This window comes from Brachyistius frenatus, unplaced genomic scaffold (genome assembly GCF_029030835.1).
Source record: "Brachyistius frenatus isolate BFR_SWC_R1_liver_20210118 unplaced genomic scaffold, ASM2903083v1 Contig_467, whole genome shotgun sequence".
Taxonomy (NCBI): Eukaryota; Metazoa; Chordata; class Actinopteri; family Embiotocidae; genus Brachyistius; species Brachyistius frenatus.
In genome coordinates this window covers 1-21,303 of record NW_027211066.1, presented here as the reverse complement: position 1 = coordinate 21,303, position 21,303 = coordinate 1, and the positions used below count along the sequence as shown (strand labels likewise).

Sequence of the window (21,303 nt, the reverse complement as noted above, 5' to 3'; positions counted from 1 at the left end):
CATCATGGCTGCGGTCCATTCAGCTCAGCCACACTGCACATTTTTATTAACACAGAGACATGGCAGCACACAGTGGACCGAACAGAACCGAACAGAAGAGAGTCCACCTGCAGGTCAACCAAGGAACAGGTGTGACGATGAAGAGAAGGAGGAGGTGGTCCTCTGGGTCCGGGGACCTTCTCAGATGAACAGTTTCAGGATCAGACATGTGAGCGTTCTCCTCCTGGACCGGGCCGGATGGGTCAGCCCATGTTCTGCCGGTTTCCATACCCCCTGCGGTGAGTGTCCTTCCAGTCGTCCCAGTTTCTGACCTTCAGCAGAGACTCCTCATCATCGTTTTCAGCCTTCTTCTCTTTGTCTTCATCCTCCCTGTCTTTGGCGTCCTCGTCCCCAGGGACGGTGCCGGGGACACCCTGGTCCGGCAGGACGCCCCGTCTGCTGTGTTGTTCATACCAGTCATCCACCGTCATGGTGGGCAGGCTGGGGTACCCGGCCCCGAACACCCGGGCCTGTGGACCGAGACCACACATTAAACCAAGGGGACACCAGGGGTCCAAGAGTCCAGGTCTCAGGAGTCCTGTTCTGAGACCAGGAGTTCTACTACTGGTCTCAGAACAGGACTCCTGGTCAGGTAGTCCTGGTCCCAGACCAGAATCGGTGTAGCGTCTGGTCTCACCTGGACTGCCTCCTTGGTGAGGATGAAGGGTTTCATGGGGGTCCTGGTGGTCTGATGTGATCCCCGGTCTGAGCGATGCCCCCCCCCCTCCATGTGCTGGATCAGCTGCAGCTCCTGGTCGATGCTCTGTACCTCCTCCAGACTGACGCTGATCCACCGCCGGATGCTCAGCAGGTAGAAGTCCCGGCTCGCCTCGTCGTCGGCCTGCCCGCTCTCCAGCGCTCTCCGGACCTCCGACAGTCGGGCCTCCAGCTCCTTCTTCTGACGGTACTGCTCAATCTTTGCCTGCCTCTGTGCTGCCATGGCAACCAGGTCTGGTGGGCGGGGAGCCGACTGAAACCACAAGCAAACATCACAGTTCAAAGGTCACATGATCAAAGGTCACATGATCCACTTAAAAAAAAAACTTTAATAGACTTTTTTTTTTAAATTTCAGTCATAGCAGTATAGATAGATGTACAGTGGTGTGAAAAAGTGGATGAAATATATATATATACACACACACACACAGTGGTGTGTCAAAGATAACACAAGTAAACACAAAATGCAGTTTTTAAATGAAGGTTTTTATTATTAAGGGAGAAAAACAATCCAAACCCACATGGCCCTGTGTGAAAAAGTGTTTCCCCCTCCTGTTAAAACATAACTTAACTGTGGTTTATCACACCTGAGTTCAATTTCTCGAGCCACACCCAGGCCTGATTACTGACACACCTGTTCTCAATCAAGAAATCACTTCAATAGGACCTGCCTGACAAAGTGAAGGAGACCAAAAGATCCTCAGAAGATAGACATCATGCCGAGATCCAAAGAAATTCAGGAACAAATGAGAAAGAAAGTAATTGAGATCTATCAGTCTGGAAAAGGTTCTAAAGTCATTTCTAAAGCTTTGGGACTCCAGAGAACCACAGTGAGAACCATTATCCACAAATGGAGAAAACATGGAACAGTGGTGAACCTTCCCAGGAGCGGCCGGCCGACCAAAATTACCCCGAGAGAGCAGCGACGACTCATCCGAGAGGTCACAAAAGACCCCACGACAACATCCAAAGAACTGCAGGCCTCACTTGCCTCAGTTCAGGTCAGTGTTCATGACTCCACCAGAAGAAAGAGACTCGGCAGAAATGGCTGCATGGCAGAGTTCCAAGACCAAAACCACCGCTGAGCAAAAAGAACATTAAGGCTCGTCTCATTTTTGCCAGAAAACATCTTGATGATCTCCGAGACTTTTGGGAAAATACTCTGTGGACTGACGAGACAAAAGTTGAACTTTTTGGAAGGTGTGTGTCCCGTTACATCTGGTGTAAAAGTAACACCACATTTCAGAAGAAGAACCTCATACCAACAGTAAAATATGGTGGTGGTGGTGTGATGGTCTGGGGCTGTTTTACTGCTTCAGGACCTGGAAGACTTGCTGTGATAAATGGAACCATGAATTCTACCGTCTACCAAAACATCCTGAAGGAGAACGTCCGGCCGTCTGTTCGTGACCTCAAGCTGAAGCCAACTTGGGTTCTGCAGCAGGACAATGATCCAAAACACACCAGCAAGTCCACCTCTGAATGGATGAAGAAAAACAAAATGAAGACTTTGGAGTGGCCTCGTCAAAGTCCTGACCTGAATCCTATTGAGATGCTGTGGCATGACCTTAAAAAGGAGGTTGGTGCTGGAAAACCCTCCAATGTGGCTGAATTACAACAACTCTGCAAAGATGAGTCGGCCAACATTCCTCCACAGCTGGAAAAGACTCATTGCAAGTTATCGCAAACGCTTGATTGCAGTTGTTGCTGCTGAGGGTGGCCCAACCAGTTATTAGGTTTGGGGGGCAAACACTTTTTCACACAGGGCCATGTGGGTTTGGATTGTTTTTCTCCCTTAATAATAAAAACCTTCATTTAAAAACTGCATTTTGTGTTTACTTGTGTTATCTTTGACTAATATTTAAATTTGTTTGATGATCTGAAACATTTAAGTGACAAACATGCAAAAAATAAGAAATCAGGAAGGAAGCAAACACTTTTTCACACCGCTGTGTGTGTGTCTCATCTATCTACAGTGGTGCAAAAAAGTATTTAGTCAGCCACCAATTGTGAAAGTTCTCCCACCTAAAAAGATGAGAGACGCCTGTAATTTTCATCACAGGTACACTTCAACTATGAGACAAAATGAGAAAAAAAATTCCTGAAAATCACATTGTCTGATTTTTAAAGAATATATTTGCAAATTATGGTGGAAAATAAGTATTTGGTCAATAACAAAAGTTCATCTCAATACTTTGTTCTATACCCTTTGTTGGCAATGACAAAGGTCAAAGGTTGTCTGTAAGTCTTCACAAGCTTTTCACCCTGTTGCTGGTATTTTGGCCCATTCCTCCATGCAGATCTCCTCTAGAGCAGTGATGTTTTGGGGCTGTCGCTGGGCAACACGGACTTTCAACTCCCTCCACAGATTTTCTATGGGGTTGAGATCTGGAGACTGGCGAGGCCACTCCAGGACCTTGAAATGCTTCTTACGAAGCCACTCCTTCGTTGCCCGGGCGGTGTGTTTAGGATCATTGTCACGCTGAAAGACCCAGCCACGTTTCATCTTCAATGCCCTTGCTGATGGAAGGAGGTTTTCACTCAAAATCTCACGATACATGGCCCCATTCATTTGTTCCTTTACACGGATCAGTCGTCCTGGTCCCCTTGCAGAAAAACAGCCCCAAAGCATGATGTTTCCACCCCCATGCTTCACAGTAGGTATGGTGTTCTTTGGATGCAACTCGGCATTCTTTCTCCTCCAAACACGACGAGTTGAGTTTTTACCAAAACGTTCTATTTTGGTTTCATCTGACCATATGACATTCTCCCAATCCTCTTCTGGATCATCCAAATGCTCTCGAGCAAACTTCAGACGGGCCTGGACATGTACTGGCTGAAGCAGGGGGACACGTCTGGCACTGCAGGATTTGAGTCCCTGGCGGCGTAGTGTGTTACTGATGGTAGCCTCTGTTACTTTGGTCCCAGCTCTCTGCAGGTCATTCACGAGGTCCCCCCGTGTGGTTCTGGGATTTTTGTTCACCGTTCTTGTGATCATTTTGGCCCCACGGGGTGAGATCTTGTGTGGAGCCCCAGATCGAGGGAGATTATCAGTGGTCTTGTATGTCTTCCATTTTCTAATAATTGCTCCCACAGTTGATTTCTTCACACCAAGCTGCTTACCTATTGCAGATTCAGTCTTCCCAGCCTGGTGCAGGTCTACAATTTTGTTTCTGGTTCAAACAGGTGCCATTAATACAGGTAACGAGTGGAGGACAGAGGAGCCTCTTAAAGAAGAAGTTACAGGTCTGAGAGCCAGAAATCTTGCTTGTTTGTAGGTGACCAAATACTTATTTTACCGAGGAATTCACCAATTAATTCATTTAAAAATCCTACAATGTGATTTCCTGGATTCTTTCCCCCCATTCTGTCTCTCATAGTTGAAGTGTACCTGTGATGAAAATTACAGGCGTCTCATCTTTTTAAGTGGGAGAACTTGCACAATTGGTGGCTGACTAAATACTTTTTTGCCCCACTGTATATATGTAGATATTGAACTTCCACAGATGTGATGTGTAAATCAGGCTGCTGCACATGAATCAAGCATCAACAGCAGGCTCTGCCTACAGGATGAGTCCTCTCATATGATCAGCTGTGATGGAGGGTCTGCAGACGCTGTTGCTCCTTCAGCAGGAACACTGAGCAACTCAGTTCACAGCTGTTGGACTCGACCTGCAGCAGCAGCAGATTATGATGATGATGATGATGATGAAGGTCTTACCTGGCTGTATGTAATGATAATGAAGGTGGTGATGATGATGATGATGAAGGTCTTACCGGGGCTTCAGACGCTCCGCTCTCCGCCGCTCCGGATCCGTTTCCCGCAGCTGACGGCGGTAGGTCGAACCGGAACATGTTGTAGTCTTTGCAGCGGCGTAAGAAGTCCATGAAGTGGGCCCGGGCCGTCCGGACCGCGTCCAGCCGCCGGTCTCGGCCGCTGAGCTTCAGGCTGAGGGCTCCGCGCAGGGCGGGCAGCAGCAGGTACTTCAGGTCGGCCGTGCTCACCTCCTCCAGCTCCTCGTTCCGGCTGAACAGGTCGAGCTGAGCCACCATCCCGGCCGCCTCCTCCAGCAGGCTCACACCGCGGCGGACTCGGACCTGGACGCTGGTGGAGGACAGCGGCTCCTCGGTGCTGTCCACCTCCTCAAAGATCTTCCAGCCGCGGTCCAGCAACTCGGACAGCTTCGGAGGTCCGGTCTCGGAGTCAGACGGCCCAGTAACGGAGCTGCTGCTCTCAAGGTCCGCCATCTTGTCGTTGCTTCCGGGTTCTTCTTCTTTCAATTTTTGTTGGAGGTTGGCAGCCAGCTTTATCGAACTATTTCCGCCCCCTACTGGACCGGAGTGTGGATCAGACGCTAAACAGAGAAGCAGCGGCACATACATACACTGCTCCAAAAAAATAAAGGGAACACTTGAACAACACCTCCTCGATCTCAATGAATGAGATATTCTAGTTCAAATGTTTATTCATCACATAGTGGAATGTGTTGAGAACAAGATAACATCAGAATGATCAATGGAAATCAGAATCATTATCCATGGAGGTCTGGATTCAGAATCATACTCCAAATAAAAGTGGAGAAATCAGATCACAGGCTGATCCAACTTCTGTGGAGATTCCTGAAGACATGTCCAAATGAGTCTCAGTAGTGTGTGTCCTCCACGTGCCTGTATCACTCCCTACAACGCCTGGGCATGCTCCTGATGAGACCACGGATGTTCTCCTGAGGGATCTCCTCCCAGACCCGGATCAAAGCATCGGTCCACTCCCGGACAGTCTGCGGTGGACGTGGCGTCGGCGGACGGAACGAGACGCGATGTCCCGGATGTGCCGGATTGGATTCGGGTCCGGGGGACGGACGGGCCGGTCCGGAGCGTCGACGCCTTCATCGTGCAGGAACCGCTGACACACTCCAGCCACATGAGGCCGAGCATTGTCCTGCATCAGAAGGAACCCAGGACCCGCTGCACCAGCAGATGGTCTTCAACGGGTCTGAGGATCTCATCCCGGGACCTAATATCAGTCAGGGTACCTCTGGCTCGCACACGGAGGGCTGCGCTGCCCTCCGAAGAAACGCCTCCCCAGACCGTCGCTGACCCGCCGCCGAACCGGTCCCGCTGGAGGATGTTGCAGGCAGCAGAACGTTCTCCACGGCGTCTCCAGACTCCGTCACGTCTGTCACATGTGCTCAGTGGGAACCTGCTCTCGTCCGTGAAGACCGCAGGGCGCCGACGGAGAAGCTGCCGATCTCGGTGTTCTCCGGTAAAGTCCGGTCGCCCCGCACGGTGTCGGGCTGTAAGCACAGACCCCACTTGTGGACGTCGGGCCCTCTACCGCCCTCATGGAGTCTGTTTCTGACAGTTTGAGCAGAAACATGCACATTAGTGGCCTGCTGGAGGTCATTTTGTAGGGCTCTGGCAGCGCTCCTCCTGCTCCTCCTTGCACAAAGGAGCAGATAGCGGTCCCGCTGCCGGGTTGTTGTCCTCCTACGTCCCCCTCCACGTCTCCTGGTGGACCGGCCCGTCTCCCGGTATGTCCTCCGTGCTCTTGACACTGTGCTGACAGACACAGCAAACCTTCTTGCCACAGTGTACATTGATTTGCCATCCTGGATGAGCTGCACTACCTGAACAACTTCTGTGGGTTGGAGACACCTCATGCTCCCTCTAGTGGTGAGGACACTGGCAAAATGCAAAAGGGACCAACGATCATCCAGAAAGGACGAGGACAGAGAAACGGTCTGTGGTCACCACCTGCAGAACCGTTCCTTTATAGGGTTGTCTTGATAATTGCCTCATTTCCACCTGTTTGTTCCATTTGTACAACAGCAGGTGAAACTGATCCTCAATCAGTGTTGATCCGAACTGGACAGCTTGATTTCACACAAGTGGGATTGATTGGAGTTACATTGAGTTGTTTAAGTGGTCCCTTTATTTTTTGGAGCATTGTATATATATATATAGGTATAGATATAGATATGTGTATACACAGAGTAGAAAGACGGAGGACAGGATGTGTTAGAAGACATTTATTGAAGTTGTGTGCTGCTCATCGCTGATGAAGTGTGTCAATCACAAACTGTACATGGTCTTTTCAAAATAAAAGCCTGGAAACCTGAGAGAACTTTTACCGTGTTCACCCCACACACACACAAATAAAGAAACAGAAAGATGTGAACAGAGAAAGTCCCGTCTGTGAGGTTCCGGTGGTTCTGACCCGTTAAACTCGGGGTGATATTTGTGTCCAGGTCAAATGAACCTCTGATAGTTGAGGAGATGAACGACATCCTGCAGAGGCTTTGGAAAGGCACTGTGTGTGTGTGTGTCTATATTTGTGGACAGATCATGGCTGGACAGGCCGTTGCCATGGACACACCATCCTCTGGACCATTTCATCTCCATGCTGGCGGACCTCATCAGCTTCAACTCATCAGGAAGCTGCAAGACAGAGGGCAAGACTGTCAGCCAATAGCAGACAAGAACCGTCTCAGCCAATCACAGTAGGCCAAACGTCAACATCTGTCTGTCTCTACCTGTATGGGTATCCATGGTACTTTGCTCTGAAGATGGACAGCAGCCAGCTGAAGAAAAGAACCACCAGACCGATACCTGCAACACACATGACTGACACACACACACACACACTGTTGTTTTCCTCCTGTCTGTCAGAGTATTTTAAATGTTCATATTCTCCCAGGGTGCTCCAGATGTTCTGTATGAGCTGTTGTGTCTCAATTTACAGTGTGTGTGTGTGTGTGTGAGTTCATACTCTTCCTCTTTCCAATGTCCATGTCAGAGGTAGCAGCCTCGCACAGCAGCACTATTCCCATGGTAACAGCAGCATCTGTCAGTCAGGTCAAGGGTCAGAACATGATTTCAATCTGAACCACGATGAAGAGGAGAGTGTGTTTTATAAACGATGAAGAGGAGAGTGTGTTTTATAAACGATGAAGAGGAGAGTGTTTATAAACGATGAAGAGGAGAGTGTGTTTTATAAACGATGAAGAGGAGAGTGTGTTTTATAAACGATGAAGAGGAGTGTGTTTTATAAACGATGAAGAGGAGTGTGTTTTATAAACGATGAAGAGGAGTGTGTTTATAAACGATGAAGAGGAGTGTTTTATAAACGATGAAGAGGAGAGTGTGTTTATAAACGATGAAGAGTGTGTTTATAAACGATGAAGAGGAGAGTGTGTTTATAAACGATGAAGAGAGTGTGTTTATAAACGATGAAGAGGAGTGTGTTTTATAAACGATGAAGAGTGTGTTTATAAACGATGAAGAGGAGAGTGTGTTTATAAACGATGAAGAGGAGTGTGTTTATAAACGATGAAGAGGAGAGTGTGTTTATAAACGATGAAGAGGAGTGTGTTTTATAAACGATGAAGAGGAGTGTTTTATAAACAATAAAGAGGAGAGTGTGTTTATAAATGATGAAGAGGAGTGTGTTTTATAAACGATGAAGAGAGTGTGTTTATAAACGATGAAGAGGAGAGTGTGTTTATAAGCGATGAAGAGGAGTGTGTGTTTATAAACAATGAAGAGGAGTGTTTATAAACGATGAAGAGGAGAGTGTGTTTATAAACGATGAAGAGGAGAGTGTTTATAAACGATGAAGAGGAGAGAGTTTATAAACGATGAAGAGCAGTGTGTTTTATAAACGATGAAGAGGAGAGTGTTTATAAACGATGAAGAGGAGTGTTTATAAACGATGAAGAGGAGTGTGTTTTATAAACGATAAAGAGGAGAGTGTGTTTTATAAACGATGAAGAGGAGAGTGTTTATAAACGATGAAGAGGAGTGTGTTTTATAAACGATAAAGAGGAGAGTGTGTTTTATAAACAATGAAGAGGAGAGAGTGTTTATAAACGATGAAGAGGAGTGTGTTTTATAAACGATAAAGAGGAGAGTGTGTTTTATAAACGATGAAGAGGAGAGAGTGTTTATAAACGATGAAGAGGAGTGTGTTTTATGCTCTGACTGAGCCGACAGGTATGTTGTGTGGAGAGCAGCTGTGGAGACCAGACAGGTGTTCATGTGTCTCAACGGTTTACAAGCTCAGGTTTTTCCTGTTAATCTGCACATTTTACCCCACAGGTAACAGAGCTAACGAAGCTAACGGAGCTAACAGAGCTAATAGCGTTCCTGGTGTGGTGTTCAGTGTGTTTGGACCTTAACAGTGTGAGTGTGTGTCCAGCTGAAGGATACTGAAGATCAGGATGATGTGCGTCTCTGCCACGAACTGGGCCTGGCTGCTGCCGTGGATGTAACTCTGAAATCATAGTTACACCTCTTAGTTCACAGCATTGATCGGCCCAAATACAAGAACACAAGAACGTAGAACCACCGTCAACACAACATACTGCAGACTGAGGGGAATGTTAAGACTGAAGACTCTTTCCCGTTAGGACTGAGGACTCTGTCCCTTTAAGACTGGGGACTGATAGTGTCTCAGAAGGTGATCCAGCAGGATGCTGGTGTACCATAAATATAATATCATATCTTTATTGGGGCTGATGTGGGACTCAGGAGGTGTTGTGCATTGTGTGCGTGTCTTACAACTTGTCCTGTGCTGGGGTTCTTGTGTGCATATGGGGGTCCTCTGATGTGGTTCCACATCTGGCCTGAAGTCATGATCAGCACAAAGCACTGAAACACACAGAAACACACACACGTGGGTGCTTCATGGGAGGCTGAACGCAGCGAGAGAGAAGCTAACAGAACAGACACCAATGAGGTTCTAGAGGAGAACTGACTACTGTGCAGCACATGCAGGCTTAAATGTAAGTGGTATGTGTGAGAGTGTGTGTGTGTGTGTGTGTGTGTGTGTGTGTGTGTTTCTGTATGTGTGTGCATATATACATGTGTGTGTGTGTGTCTATATACGTGTGTGTGTGTCTATATACAGCTCTGTATAAAATGAAGAGACCTGTCCAAATGTTTCTGAAATCAGCATCTCTACGGCAGCCGTTCCATTCTAGTCTGTTGAATTCCAATACAGAAACACCTGATTCTACTTAATGAGGTGATCACCTGAACCAAAACTTATTTAATGAAGAAAAGTATAACAACCACTGCTGTGGTCATCACTGTCCTCTTACAATAGGACCAGCTGGATGGCAGAAACGGTGCTCGTAGTACCTTCAAAGTAATTGGAATAAAAAAAAAAGTGACTATTGACCAAAAGTTCTGAGTGAGGAAAAGTAGGGTTGAATTGGCAGAGGGATACAGTGAGAGCGAGGTCAGGCAGCAGACATTAGGGACAACAAAGCCACAGACCGGCAGAGGACAGTTAGAAATAGGCTCCTATCAGCGGGGCTGAAGTCGTGCAAAGCTAGAAAGAAACCCTTCATCAACGAGAAGCAAAGAAGAGCCAGTCTGAGGTTTGGAAAAGACCATAAGGATTGGACACACACACACACACACACACACACACACATATATTGATATATATATATAGATATACACATATATATATATATACACACACACACATCTGAGGTATATATATATATATATATAAATATATATGTGTGTGTGTATATGTATATCTATATATTATATATATATAATATATATATATATGTGTGTGTATATATATATATAATATTTGATTTTTTTTGTTGTTGTTGATTTGATACACTTTATTAATCCCCGAGGGGAAGTTTCTTCCCTACAGCAGGGGGGCTCTCAGAGGGGAGATGCTGCAGCAGGCTGCCACTAGCGCGGAGCCAGGTAACCTGACCTGAGGTGCATGTTTTTGGATGATGGGAGGAAGCCGGAGAACCCGGAGAGAACCCACGCAAGCACAGGGAGAACATGCAAACTCCGCACAGAAAGGCCCAGGACCGGATTCGAACCCAGAACCTTTTTTGCTGTGAGGTGACAGTGCTAACCACTGCACCACCGTGCTGCCCAAATATACAGATATACATATAGGTCTTTTGTGACCTCGGATGAGTCGTCGCTGCTCTCTCGGGGTAATTTTGGTCGGCCGGCCGCTCCTGGGAAGGTTCACCACTGTTCCATGTTTTCTCCATTTGTGGATAATGGTTCTCACTGTGGTTCTCTGGAGTCCCAAAGCTTTAGAAATGGCTTTCGAACCTTTTCCAGACTGATAGATCTCAATTACTTTCTTTCTCATTTGTTCCTGAATTTCTTTGGATCTCGGCATGATGTCTATCTTCTGAGGATCTTTTGGTCTCCTTCACTTTGTCAGGCAGGTCCTATTGAAGTGATTTCTTGATTGAGAACAGGTGTGTCAGTAATCAGGCCTGGGTGTGGCTCGAGAAATTGAACTCAGGTGTGATAAACCACAGTTAAGTTATGTTTTAACAGGAGGGGCAAACGCTTTTTCACACAGGGCCATGTGGGTTTGGATTGTTTTTCTCCCTTAATAATAAAAACCTTCATTTAAAAACTGCATTTTGTGTTTACTTGTTATCTTTGACTAATATTTAAATTTGTTTGATGATCTGAAACATTTAAGTGACAAACATGCAAAACAATTGGAAATCAGGAAGGGGGCAAACACTTTTTCACACCACTGTATATGTATGTTTGTATATGTATATATATATATATATATATATATACATATATATATATATATCTCGTCGTATGTGTTTGTATATATAGATATATATTATATATCTATATATACATATATATATAGTCGTATGTTTGTATATATATATATGTGTGTGTGTGTGTGTATATATATATATATCTATATCAATCATTGTATGTGTTTGTATATATATATACATATATATATCGTCGTATGTGTTTGTATATATACGTATATATATATATAAATATATATATGTGTGTGTGTGTGTGTGTGTGTGTTACCAGTGCAGAGAAGGCCCACACGTTGTTGTTGAACAGGAACTCCAGGTTGTGTCTCCTTAGATACGCTAGTCCTCCGATCATGGCCAGCAGGAAGCCGAGCAGCAGAGGTCCTGCATAGTTGGGAGGTCGAATGACACGGATCTGAAACAGACCGGCCGTCATCATCGGAGGCTCCACTACATCATTGATTACATCACAGCCGACACGGCGACCCGTACCTGAACATCGGTCCGGTCTGCCACCCATCGAGCCAGCTGCTCCGCTGCGAAGCCTCGGACCTGCAGCTCGTAGGTGTCTGACCTGCGAGGTTTCCCTTTGGACGGGAAGTGGAGGAAGGTCGGAGCAGAATTCATATTGAGCTGCAGACACAAGAACACAGGACATGAGCAGAACTCCACCCGTGTTACACAGACTGGTCTCTGAGTTCCCTGCGGTGGACACGCGTCCTCTGACAGGAAGTGGTTCTGTGTGTATGTAGGAGCGAATCTCTGTATTCACACATCCAGTTATGAAGTAAAAACATCTAAAGGCGAAGAAAAGAAAGAAACAGATTCTCCTCCATTGTGTTGCTTTTGGTCACAGACTGCAGAACTTCGCTTCTTATTGGGTCACAGAAAGATGTAGAGTTGGACATAGTGGGCGGGGCCTACACTGATGGAGGAGACAGGAGTTTCCTATTGGTGGGTTGGACATGGATCTGTACACACTTCACCGACAGTCATGAATAAACCCTAACCCTTTGGACCGTTTTCAGGAAAATATTAATTTAAAATCATCATATTCTCTTTTTATTTACATTTTAAACCATTTCAGACACTGTAGATCTGTGGTACAACAAAATCAGACCCCCTCGGATCCCCCTCTGTCTCACCATCTGGAAGACGTCCGATCCTTCATCGAAGTCGACCGAGGCGAAGAACACTCTGTTGGTGAAGGCGGAGGAGTAGCGCCAGGAGTTCGCCAGAACTTGGAACTCCTCATCAGCTTGTCTGCAAACAGAAGATACAGCTGATCACTTAGAATCAGCAGCAGCAGGTGTTTCCATGGTTACCATCTCTCACCTGCACACCCCGCACTGTCTCTGAGGCTGCAGCGCCGTGAACATGATGACCACCGAGTAGTTCCTGGGAGGAGCCTTCACGAACCGCCGGAACTTATCTCCATTCATTCTGATGACGGAACGCTTGGAGGCCCAGTCCATCATCTGGGAGACCTTCTCCGACAGCACGGTCTGAACACACAGGAAGTACACCAGTGAGAGCAGGGTCTGGACCACAGACTGTTTATCAAAGAGTTCGTAGCTTCAGGTCTGTAAAATGGTTCCGATGCAGAAGTGTCTTCAGCTGCAATACCAGCGAGTGCCACTAGAGGTCGGCTCCAAAAAGCCTCCGGCTCCATAGACTCCCATTCAACTTCTCTCATCAAATCCAAAGTGAATAAAATGTGTCCATCAGTTATCTCGGTGTTGTTAGCTAAAGTCACTCCTTCTTATTAGTTTTCTGGAGGTCCATCTGAAAATAATCCCTCATTCATTAGAAAAGAAGATTCAAGAACACCTGTTTTTAGGGGCGTGTCTGTTTGATTGACAGGCCTGTGGTGCAGTCAGGTTACAGCTATCGGTGGGCGGGACGTAGTATCGTCAGGTTTCCGATCAGATCCACCGCTGGCTCCTCCCCCAGCTCGTCCAAATATGGTCACCTGGATCGGTGTGTTCCAGATGTTCTACCTGTGTTCCAGATGTTGTACTTGTGTTCCAGATGTTCTGCTTGTGTTCCAGATGTTCTACCTATGTTTCAGATGTTCTACTTGTGTTCCAGATGTTATACCTGTGTTCCAGATGATGTTCTACCTGTGTTCCAGATGTTCTACCCGTGTTCCAGATTATGTTCTGCCTGTGTTCCAGATGTTCTGCTTGTGTTCCAGATGTTCTGCCTGTGTTCCAGATTATGTTCTGCCTGTGTTCCAGATGTTCTACCTGTGTTCCAGATGATGTTCTACTTGTGTTCCAGATGTTCTGCTTGTGTTCCAGATGTTGTACTTGTGTTCCAGATGTTCTGCTTGTGTTCCAGATGTTCTGCCTGTGTTCCAGATGATGTTCTACTTGTGTTCCAGATGTTCTGCTTGTGTTCCAGATGTTCTAACAGTACCAGGATGAAGCACTCAGATCACTCCAAAGAAGAAGTGTGAAACTCTAGACACTTTCCACCCTAAACGCCATCTTGGCGAATGGGGGGGGGGGCTACCAACATAAAGGATTTTCAAATTAAAAGCATGTGAGGAAGCTGCAGCTGTTCCTGAACACTTGTCTCTTTTCCACTGCTGCTGCTGGACAGAAGAATCAATGTGTTTACTGAGTGTTAAACAGAGGACACAAAAACACACTGATTTCTGGGTAAAATAATTAAAGCTGCAGATATTTTGGAGGGTGACGTGTTCACATGATGAGGTCATTTCCTGTCAGGTATGTGGTATGTCATTTATGTTGTACGACATGTATGTTGTATGGCATCTGGAACACAGCAAAGGTTTACTGAAGGTTAACAGAAGGTTAGTTGTAATAGTACGTTAGCAGAGGTAAATTAGTTAAACCAGTGTAACCTGTTGACAATCATCAGGTTAACTAGTTCCCATGACTACAATGCCTACCGGTGTGTTAGCGTCTGCTAGCTGCCGCAAGCAACAATCTTACGACACACAACTCGGAAAAAGTCCCAGAAAGTACGGCTGAAGTTCGTGAACTTTGTTGGCGGGAAGTTTACCTCTTTCTTCTTCTGGGCGTCGGCGACTTCATGGAGAAACAAGCCGAGAAGAAGAAGCAGCGACACGGAAACTTTACCAACCATTCTGACACACGCGCTCGAGCACGCGACAGTCTTCTGTCAGCTTCCCATTGGTCTGCTCTTCGCCAACCAGAAGACAGCTGCCGCTCCTTGCTTCCGGTTCTACTACTTCGTCCCATTAATTTTAGGCATGCGGCAGAGCTCACTGCTGCCCTCCGCAGGCGGCAGTCTGTCCCACAGACATTCATACATATATACGCTCACCAGCCACTTTATTAGGTACACCTTGCTGGTACCGTTGGACCCTTTTGCCTTCAGAACTGCTTTAATTCTTAATTCTTGGTGTCGTAGATTCAACGAGCTGCTGGAAACATTCCTCAGAGGTTTCGCTCCATATTCACATGATGACATCACAGGTGCTGCAGATCTATCAGCTGCACATCCGTGATGTGAATCTCCCGTTGCACCACATCCCAAAGCTTCCATTAGATGGAGATGTGGTGACCGTGGAGGCCGTACCGCTGATACCAGGCAGGATGGATCCACACTTTCATGTCGTTGACACCAAACTCTGCCGACCACCTGAATGTGGCAGCAGAAATCCAGACTCATCAGACGGAGGTGTTACTCTGATCTTCTCCTGTCCAATGAGCCGGTGTGAATCCAGCCTCAGTTTGCTGTTGTTAGCTGACAGGAGGATCCGGTGGTCTTCTGCTGCTGCAGTCCGTCTGCTTCAAGCTTCCAGGTGTTGTTCAGATCTTCTCGGTTGGAACGAGTGCTTATTGGAGTTACTGTTTCCTTCTATCATCTCCAACCAGTCTGGCTGACCTCCTCTGACCTCTGACCTCTGGCATCAACGAGGCATCAGAGAACTGCAGCTCACTGGATATGTTCTCTTTGTCGGACCGTTCTGTGTAAAGCTAGAGATGGTTGTTCATCAGTAGATCATCAGTTAGTGAATATTCAGACCAGCCCGTCTGGCTCCAACAACCTGCCACCTTCAAATCACTGAAATCACCTTTCTTCCTGTTCTGATGCTCCGTTTGAACTTCAGCAGCTCATCTTCACCGTGTCTACATGCCTCAATGCATTGAGCTGCTGCCATGTGATTGGCTCATTACATATTGCCGTTAACGAGCAGTTGAACAGGTGTACCTAACAAAGTGGCCGGTGGGTGCATATCTGGTATGTCCTGCAGGGCAGAGGAGGGGGGACATTAGACCGTTACCAAGGAGACAGAGATCGCTGAAGGACCATCATGTCCTGATGTCCAGATGTCTTGGGGACATGTCCAACAGAAGCAGAGCTGAGTGGGTCTGAACTAATTAACTCCTGTCAGAAGAACAGAGAAAGTGAAGTGTTGAAACAAACCAGGATCCTTCCGAGAGAAAGATGTTTCTTTTCAACTTAAATAGCCAGTTATTAATATTATTCTTCATTTAAATGTTTTGCAGCTTTATATTCTGAAACAAGGAAGTCTTTGAATAAAATGGGTTGTAATCAAAATGAAACAAAGTGCTTCTGGCTGTTCACACGAAGCTTTGAATTACAAATGAATGTTCAACTGACATCGCAGAAAATTTCGAGATATATATTCATCCAAAATATGAATATGCCGTACATCAGCCAGCGCTGCTGGAAGGAAGCATTAATGCTGAATGATATATTCAGGTTTTGGAGCAACATATGCTGCCATCCAGACAACGTCTCTTTCAGGGAAGGTCTTGTTTATTTCAGCAGAACAACGTCCAACCACATTCTGCACGTATTCCAACAGCATGGTTCTCTAGTAGAAGAGTCCGCTGATAAACTGGCCTCCTGCAGTCCAGACCTGTCAATCATTGAAAACATCTGGAGCATCAGGACATGACCAATGCAACAAAGGAGACCCTGAACTCTTGAGCAGCTGAAATCATCTATCAGGCAAGAATGGGACCACATTTCACTTTCAAAACTCCAGAAACTGGTCTCCTCAGTTCCCCAACGTTTCCAGAGTGTTGTTAAAAGAAGAGTTGATGCAGCTCAGTGGTGAACATGATCCTGGAACAACTTTATAGAGACGTGTTGCTGACATCAACCACCGTGCATAAGTGTGAGTATGTGTGCGAGTATGTGTGTGAGAATGTGTGTGAGTATGTGTGTGAGTATGCGTGTGAGTATATGCGTGAGTATGTGAGTATGTGTATGTGTGAGTATGTGTGTGAGTACGTGTATGTGTGAGTATGTGTGTATGTGTGAGTATGTGTGAGTATGCGTGTGAGTATGTGTGTGTGAGTATGTGTATGTGAGTGTGTGAGTATGTGTATGTGTGAATGTGTGAGTATGAGTGTGTGTATGTGTGAGTATGTGTGAGTATGTGTGTATGTGTGAGTATGTGTGTATGTGTGTGTGAGTATGTGTGTGTGAGTATGTGTGTGTGTGAGTATGTGTATGTGTATGTGTGTGAGTACGTGTATGTGTGAGTATGTGTGTATGTGTGAGTATGTGTATGTGTGAGTATGTGAGTGTGTGAGTATGTGTATGTGTGAGTATGTGTGTATGTGTGAGTATGTGTGTGAGTACATGTATATGTGAGTATGTGTGAGTATGTGTGTGTGAGTATGCGTGTGAGTATGTGTGAGTATGTGAGTATGTGTATGTGTGAGTATGTGAGTATGTGTATGTGTGAATGTGTGAGTATGAGTGTGAGTATGTGTGAGTATGTGTGTGTGTGAGTATGTGTATGTGTGAGTATGTGTGTGTGTGAGTATGTGTATGTGTGAGTATGTGTGTGAGTACGTGTATTTGTGAGTATGTGTGTATGTGTGAGTATGTGTGTGAGTACGTGTATGTGTGAGTATGTGAGTATGTGTGTGAGTATGCGTGTGAGTATGTGTATGTGAGTATGTGTGTATGTGTGAATGTGTGAGTATGAGTGTGTGAGTATGTGTGTGTGTGAGTATGTGTATGTGTGAGTATGTGTGTGAGTACGTGTATGTGTGAGTATGTGTGTATGTGTGAGTATGTGTGTGAGTACGTGTATGTGAGTATGTGTGTATGTGTGAGTATGTGTGTGAGTATGTGTGTGAGTATGTGTGTGAGTATGCGTGTGAGTATGCGTGTGTGTATGTGTGTGAGTACGTGTATGTGTGAGTATGTGTGTATGTGTGAGTATGTGTGTGAGTATGCGTGTGAGTATGCGTGTGAGTATGTGTGTGAGTATGTGTGTGTGTATGTGTGTGAGTATGTGTGTGTGTATGTGTGTGAGTATGTGTGTGAGTATGTGTGTGTGTATGTGTGTGAGTATGTGTGTGTGTGTATGTGTGTGAGTATGTGTGTGAGTATGTGTGTGAGTATGTGTGTGTGAGTATGTGTGTGTGAGTATGTGTGTGAGTATGTGTGTGCGTGAAGATGGGACTTGGTGAACAATATAAGAAGCTGTTGAGCACATTAAAGAAGAAGCAGTATGTAGTCTGCATCGGGCGGTGAACAGAAAGAACAAGGAAGGAACAGAACTCTCCTCTTTTACTCGTGTCAGTACAAACATACAAACATTCAGAAAGTTCATTCATCACCAACGTCCACTGTGAGCGATCTCAGTCCTCCAGAACCCACCGGGCCACCGACAGAACCAGGAGACGGACCGTCCTTATACAGGAACAACGGTCCTGCCTGAGTCTGCTGAGTCAGAATCAGCTCCGTGAGTCTCTGATGTCCAGGAGGACGGACTGCCGCAGACCCTCGGATACACTCGGAGAACCCACATGAACCCAACGGGAACGATCCAATCAAAAGAACGGAGTCAGAGCAGATCGGCTGGAGCAGAGCAGCTGATGGAGGTCACTACATCATTGATGAAGATCCATCAATTGAGGGGTGGGGCTTTCCTTATCGAGCTGCTGGGGAGGGGTGGGGGGAACAGAGACAGAGACAGGGAGGTGGGTGAAGACGGAGACAGGGAGATGGGAGGAGACAGAGACAGGGAGGTGGGTGGAGACAGAGAGAGAGGTGGGGGGGAGAAAGAGACGGAGGTGGGTGGAGACGGAGACAGGGAGGTGGGTGGAGACGGAGACAGGGAAGTGGGAGGAGATGGAGACAGGGAGGTGGGTGGAGAAAGAGACAGGGAGGTGGGTGGAGACAGAGAGGTGGGTGGAGACAGAGACAGGGAGGTGGGTGGAGACAGAGACAGGGAGGTGGGTGGAGACAGAGACAGAGAGGTGGGTGGAGAAAGAGACAGGGAGGTGGGAGGAGACGGAGACAGGGAGGTGGGTGGATAGACAGGTGGGTGGAGTCATTCCTTCTCGGTGAAGTTCTCTCGAGGCCACACTGCAGAAGTCCACCCCAGCTATCCAGGTGAGGTTTCCTAGCGCCCCCCAGTGGGCATGTTCCAGGCTGACCTGCAGCCTGCACAGCGAGACGTCCGGTTCAGAGCGGTCTGGTCCAGTTCAGAGCGAGGTCCGGTCCGGTTGAGAGCGAGGTCCGGTCCGGTTCAGAGCGGTCCGGTTCAGAGCGGTCCGGTCCAGTTCAGAGCGGTCTGGTCCGGATTAGAGCGGTCTGGTCCGGTTCAGAGCGCGGTCCGGTCCAGTTCAGAGCGGTCCGATCCACCCGGAGGTGTCTCTGCTAGATGTAGTCGTCGTCCACAGGCTCTCCCGGCGTGTCACAGTGATGCAGGAACAGAACCACCACCCTCTGGAACACTCCTCTCCTGCTCTGCCGGCGCTCTGAGATCTCCTCCCCGATGGTCTCCATGCAGATGTCCGCTGACAGCTGTCCTTTGCGCCGCGGGGCGTAGATGGTGGCTAACGAGAGACGGAGAGAAGACGTGTTAGAGGACAGCCGGATGCAGCCGTGCAGCAGCAGTGCAGTTAGAGAGCAGAAACCGCTCACACTCACTGCTCTCATCGTCCTCAAAGTCGTAGCGGGCGTAGCTGTTGGGGTCCGCAGCTCTCAGAGTCCGCAGCCAGGGGAAGTCTGTCACCATGCTGTAGGGGGCGCCATCCACCACACCTGGGACACAGCAGGGAAGGATGGAGGAGAACTGTAGGGCAGCAGCATGTGTGTGAATGTGTGTGACTGTGTGTGTGAGACTGTGTGTGACTGTTTGTGTGTGTGCGTCTGTGTGTGACTGTTTGTGCGATTGTGTTTGTGTGCGACTGTAGTGTGTGTGTGTGTGTGTGACTGTGTGTGTGTGTGTCTACATTACCCTCCAGAGTGTAGATGTCCCTCCCCCAGGGGTATCTGGGATACTTCCTCACATCCTCCTCCGTCCTGGTGGCTTCTGGGAAGAACTCGTACTTGATCAACTCTCTGAGACACAAACAACCAAACAACCCCCTCAGCATGTTGCGTTGGTGGTTGTGTGCATGTTGCGTGTTGCGTGTTGCTTCTTGCGTGTTGTGTCCACTCACTGGCTGATGTTAGCGATGGTGTCCATCCAGCTGCGGATGCGAACTTTGTTGCGAATATTTGGAGGGTTGCTGAACTCGTGTACGACAGAGATATGATACGGATATGGACCCTGGAAGAGACGGCGCTCCAACGCCACCGAGTCAATCTGGGGACACAGGGACACAGTCCTCAGGAGGACAGACACGGGGACACAGTCCTCATGAGGACACATTCATTGAACATCTGGTTTTTCGATCACCTGTAGACTCTCACACACACACACACACACACACACACACACACACACACACACACACACACACACACAATGATGGTTGATGCTGATCACATGACTTTGTTGACCCTACAGGTGTATTAAGGTGACCCCCATGTTCTCGTGTGTTGGATCAGCTGTCCCACACAGGGACGCCTCTGATTGGTGGACATGACGTCTGCAGCAGACAGTCACGTGTGTGTAGTATGTTGTAGGTCATGATCTATGAATCCAGTGTTTAACCCTCACTGTCTCCTGCACATGCTCAGTAGAGTTTCTGCTCAGCCCACATACAGGATACGGTTGGTAGGAACACAGATGGCATCACAGAGGACCGACCTGGTGCATCGGGCGCATGTAGATGATGCGGTTCCTCTCAGGAGGCATCCTCAGAATCTGATCCAGGACCTGCTCCATGTCCAGCTTCTTACACTGAGCGTAGTCAAAGCGGTTCACGATAGGGGCGCTGTCCACTCGCAGCTGCTTCAGCACTCGACATCTGGTGGCTGCAGGGACAGGAGGACACGTCACAGGACAACTGAAGCAGAGCACACGTATTCATGTATGACCGTACACACAGCTGTCTCTGTCTGACGGGGACAGGTCTGTTACCGTGGATGAACATCATCTTGGGACAGTCCCTGAGCACCAGGTCGGTGATGCCACAGTTGGTCAGAGTGACGCCGACCAGGTTCTTACTCTTCACACACAGGACCTTTGTGTGTGTGTGTGTGTGTGTGTGTGTGAAGGTTGTGTGTGTGTGTGTGTGTGTGTGTGTGTGTGTGTGTGTGTGTGTGTGTGTGTGTGTGTGTGTGTGTGTGTGTGTGTGTGTGTGTGTGTGTGTGTGTGTGTGTGTGTGTGTGTGTGTGTGTGTGTGTGTGTGTGTGTGTGTGTGTGTGTGTGTGTGTGTGTGTGTGTGTGTGTGTGTGTGTGTGTGTGTGTGTGTGTGTGTGTGTGTGTGTGTGTGTGTGTGTGTGTGTGTGTGTGTGTGTGTGTGTGTGTGTGTGTGTGTGTGTGTGTGTGTGTGTGTGTGTGTGTGTGTGTGTGTGTGTGTGTGTGTGTGTGTGTGTGTGTGTGTGTGTGTGTGTGTGTGTGTGTGTGTGTGTGTGTGTGTGTGTGTGTGTGTGTGTGTGTGTGTGTGTGTGTGTGTGTGTGTGTGTGTGTGTGTGTGTGTGTGTGTGTGTGTGTGTGTGTGTGGTTGTGTGTGTGTGTGTGTGTGTGTGTGTGTGTGTGTGTGTGTGAAGTGTGTGTGTGTGTGTGTGTGTGTGTGTG

General features: G+C 47.4%; 3 protein-coding genes across 3 annotated transcripts; all 3 read right to left on the bottom strand.

Moving 5' to 3' along the window:
* Positions 1–2: 2 nt before the first annotated feature.
* Positions 3–5,149, bottom strand: igbp1 (immunoglobulin (CD79A) binding protein 1). Its single transcript, XM_069687482.1, has 3 exons — positions 4,534–5,149; positions 677–1,009; positions 3–509 (listed from the first exon to the last, which is right to left on the bottom strand). The coding sequence occupies exons 1-3, from the start codon at positions 5,137–5,139 to the stop codon at positions 243–245; spliced, it is 1,206 nt and encodes a 401-aa protein (XP_069543583.1). The 5' UTR covers positions 5,140–5,149; the 3' UTR covers positions 3–242.
* Positions 5,150–6,771: 1,622 nt separating this feature from the next.
* Positions 6,772–14,482, bottom strand: LOC138614194 (magnesium transporter protein 1-like). The gene is made up of 10 exons (XM_069687479.1): positions 14,370–14,482; positions 12,672–12,841; positions 12,482–12,599; positions 11,829–11,969; positions 11,611–11,751; positions 9,316–9,405; positions 8,965–9,028; positions 7,526–7,600; positions 7,290–7,380; positions 6,772–7,194 (listed from the first exon to the last, which is right to left on the bottom strand). The coding sequence occupies exons 1-10, from the start codon at positions 14,451–14,453 to the stop codon at positions 7,179–7,181; spliced, it is 990 nt and encodes a 329-aa protein (XP_069543580.1). The 5' UTR covers positions 14,454–14,482; the 3' UTR covers positions 6,772–7,178.
* Positions 14,483–18,901: 4,419 nt separating this feature from the next.
* Positions 18,902–20,742, bottom strand: LOC138614195 (F-box only protein 38-like). The gene is made up of 6 exons (XM_069687480.1): positions 20,644–20,742; positions 20,371–20,537; positions 19,778–19,923; positions 19,573–19,676; positions 19,263–19,376; positions 18,902–19,168 (listed from the first exon to the last, which is right to left on the bottom strand). Exons 1-6 carry the CDS (start codon positions 20,657–20,659, stop codon positions 18,990–18,992), a joined length of 726 nt encoding a protein of 241 aa, XP_069543581.1. The 5' UTR covers positions 20,660–20,742; the 3' UTR covers positions 18,902–18,989.
* Between the last annotated feature and the right edge of the window lie 561 nt (positions 20,743–21,303).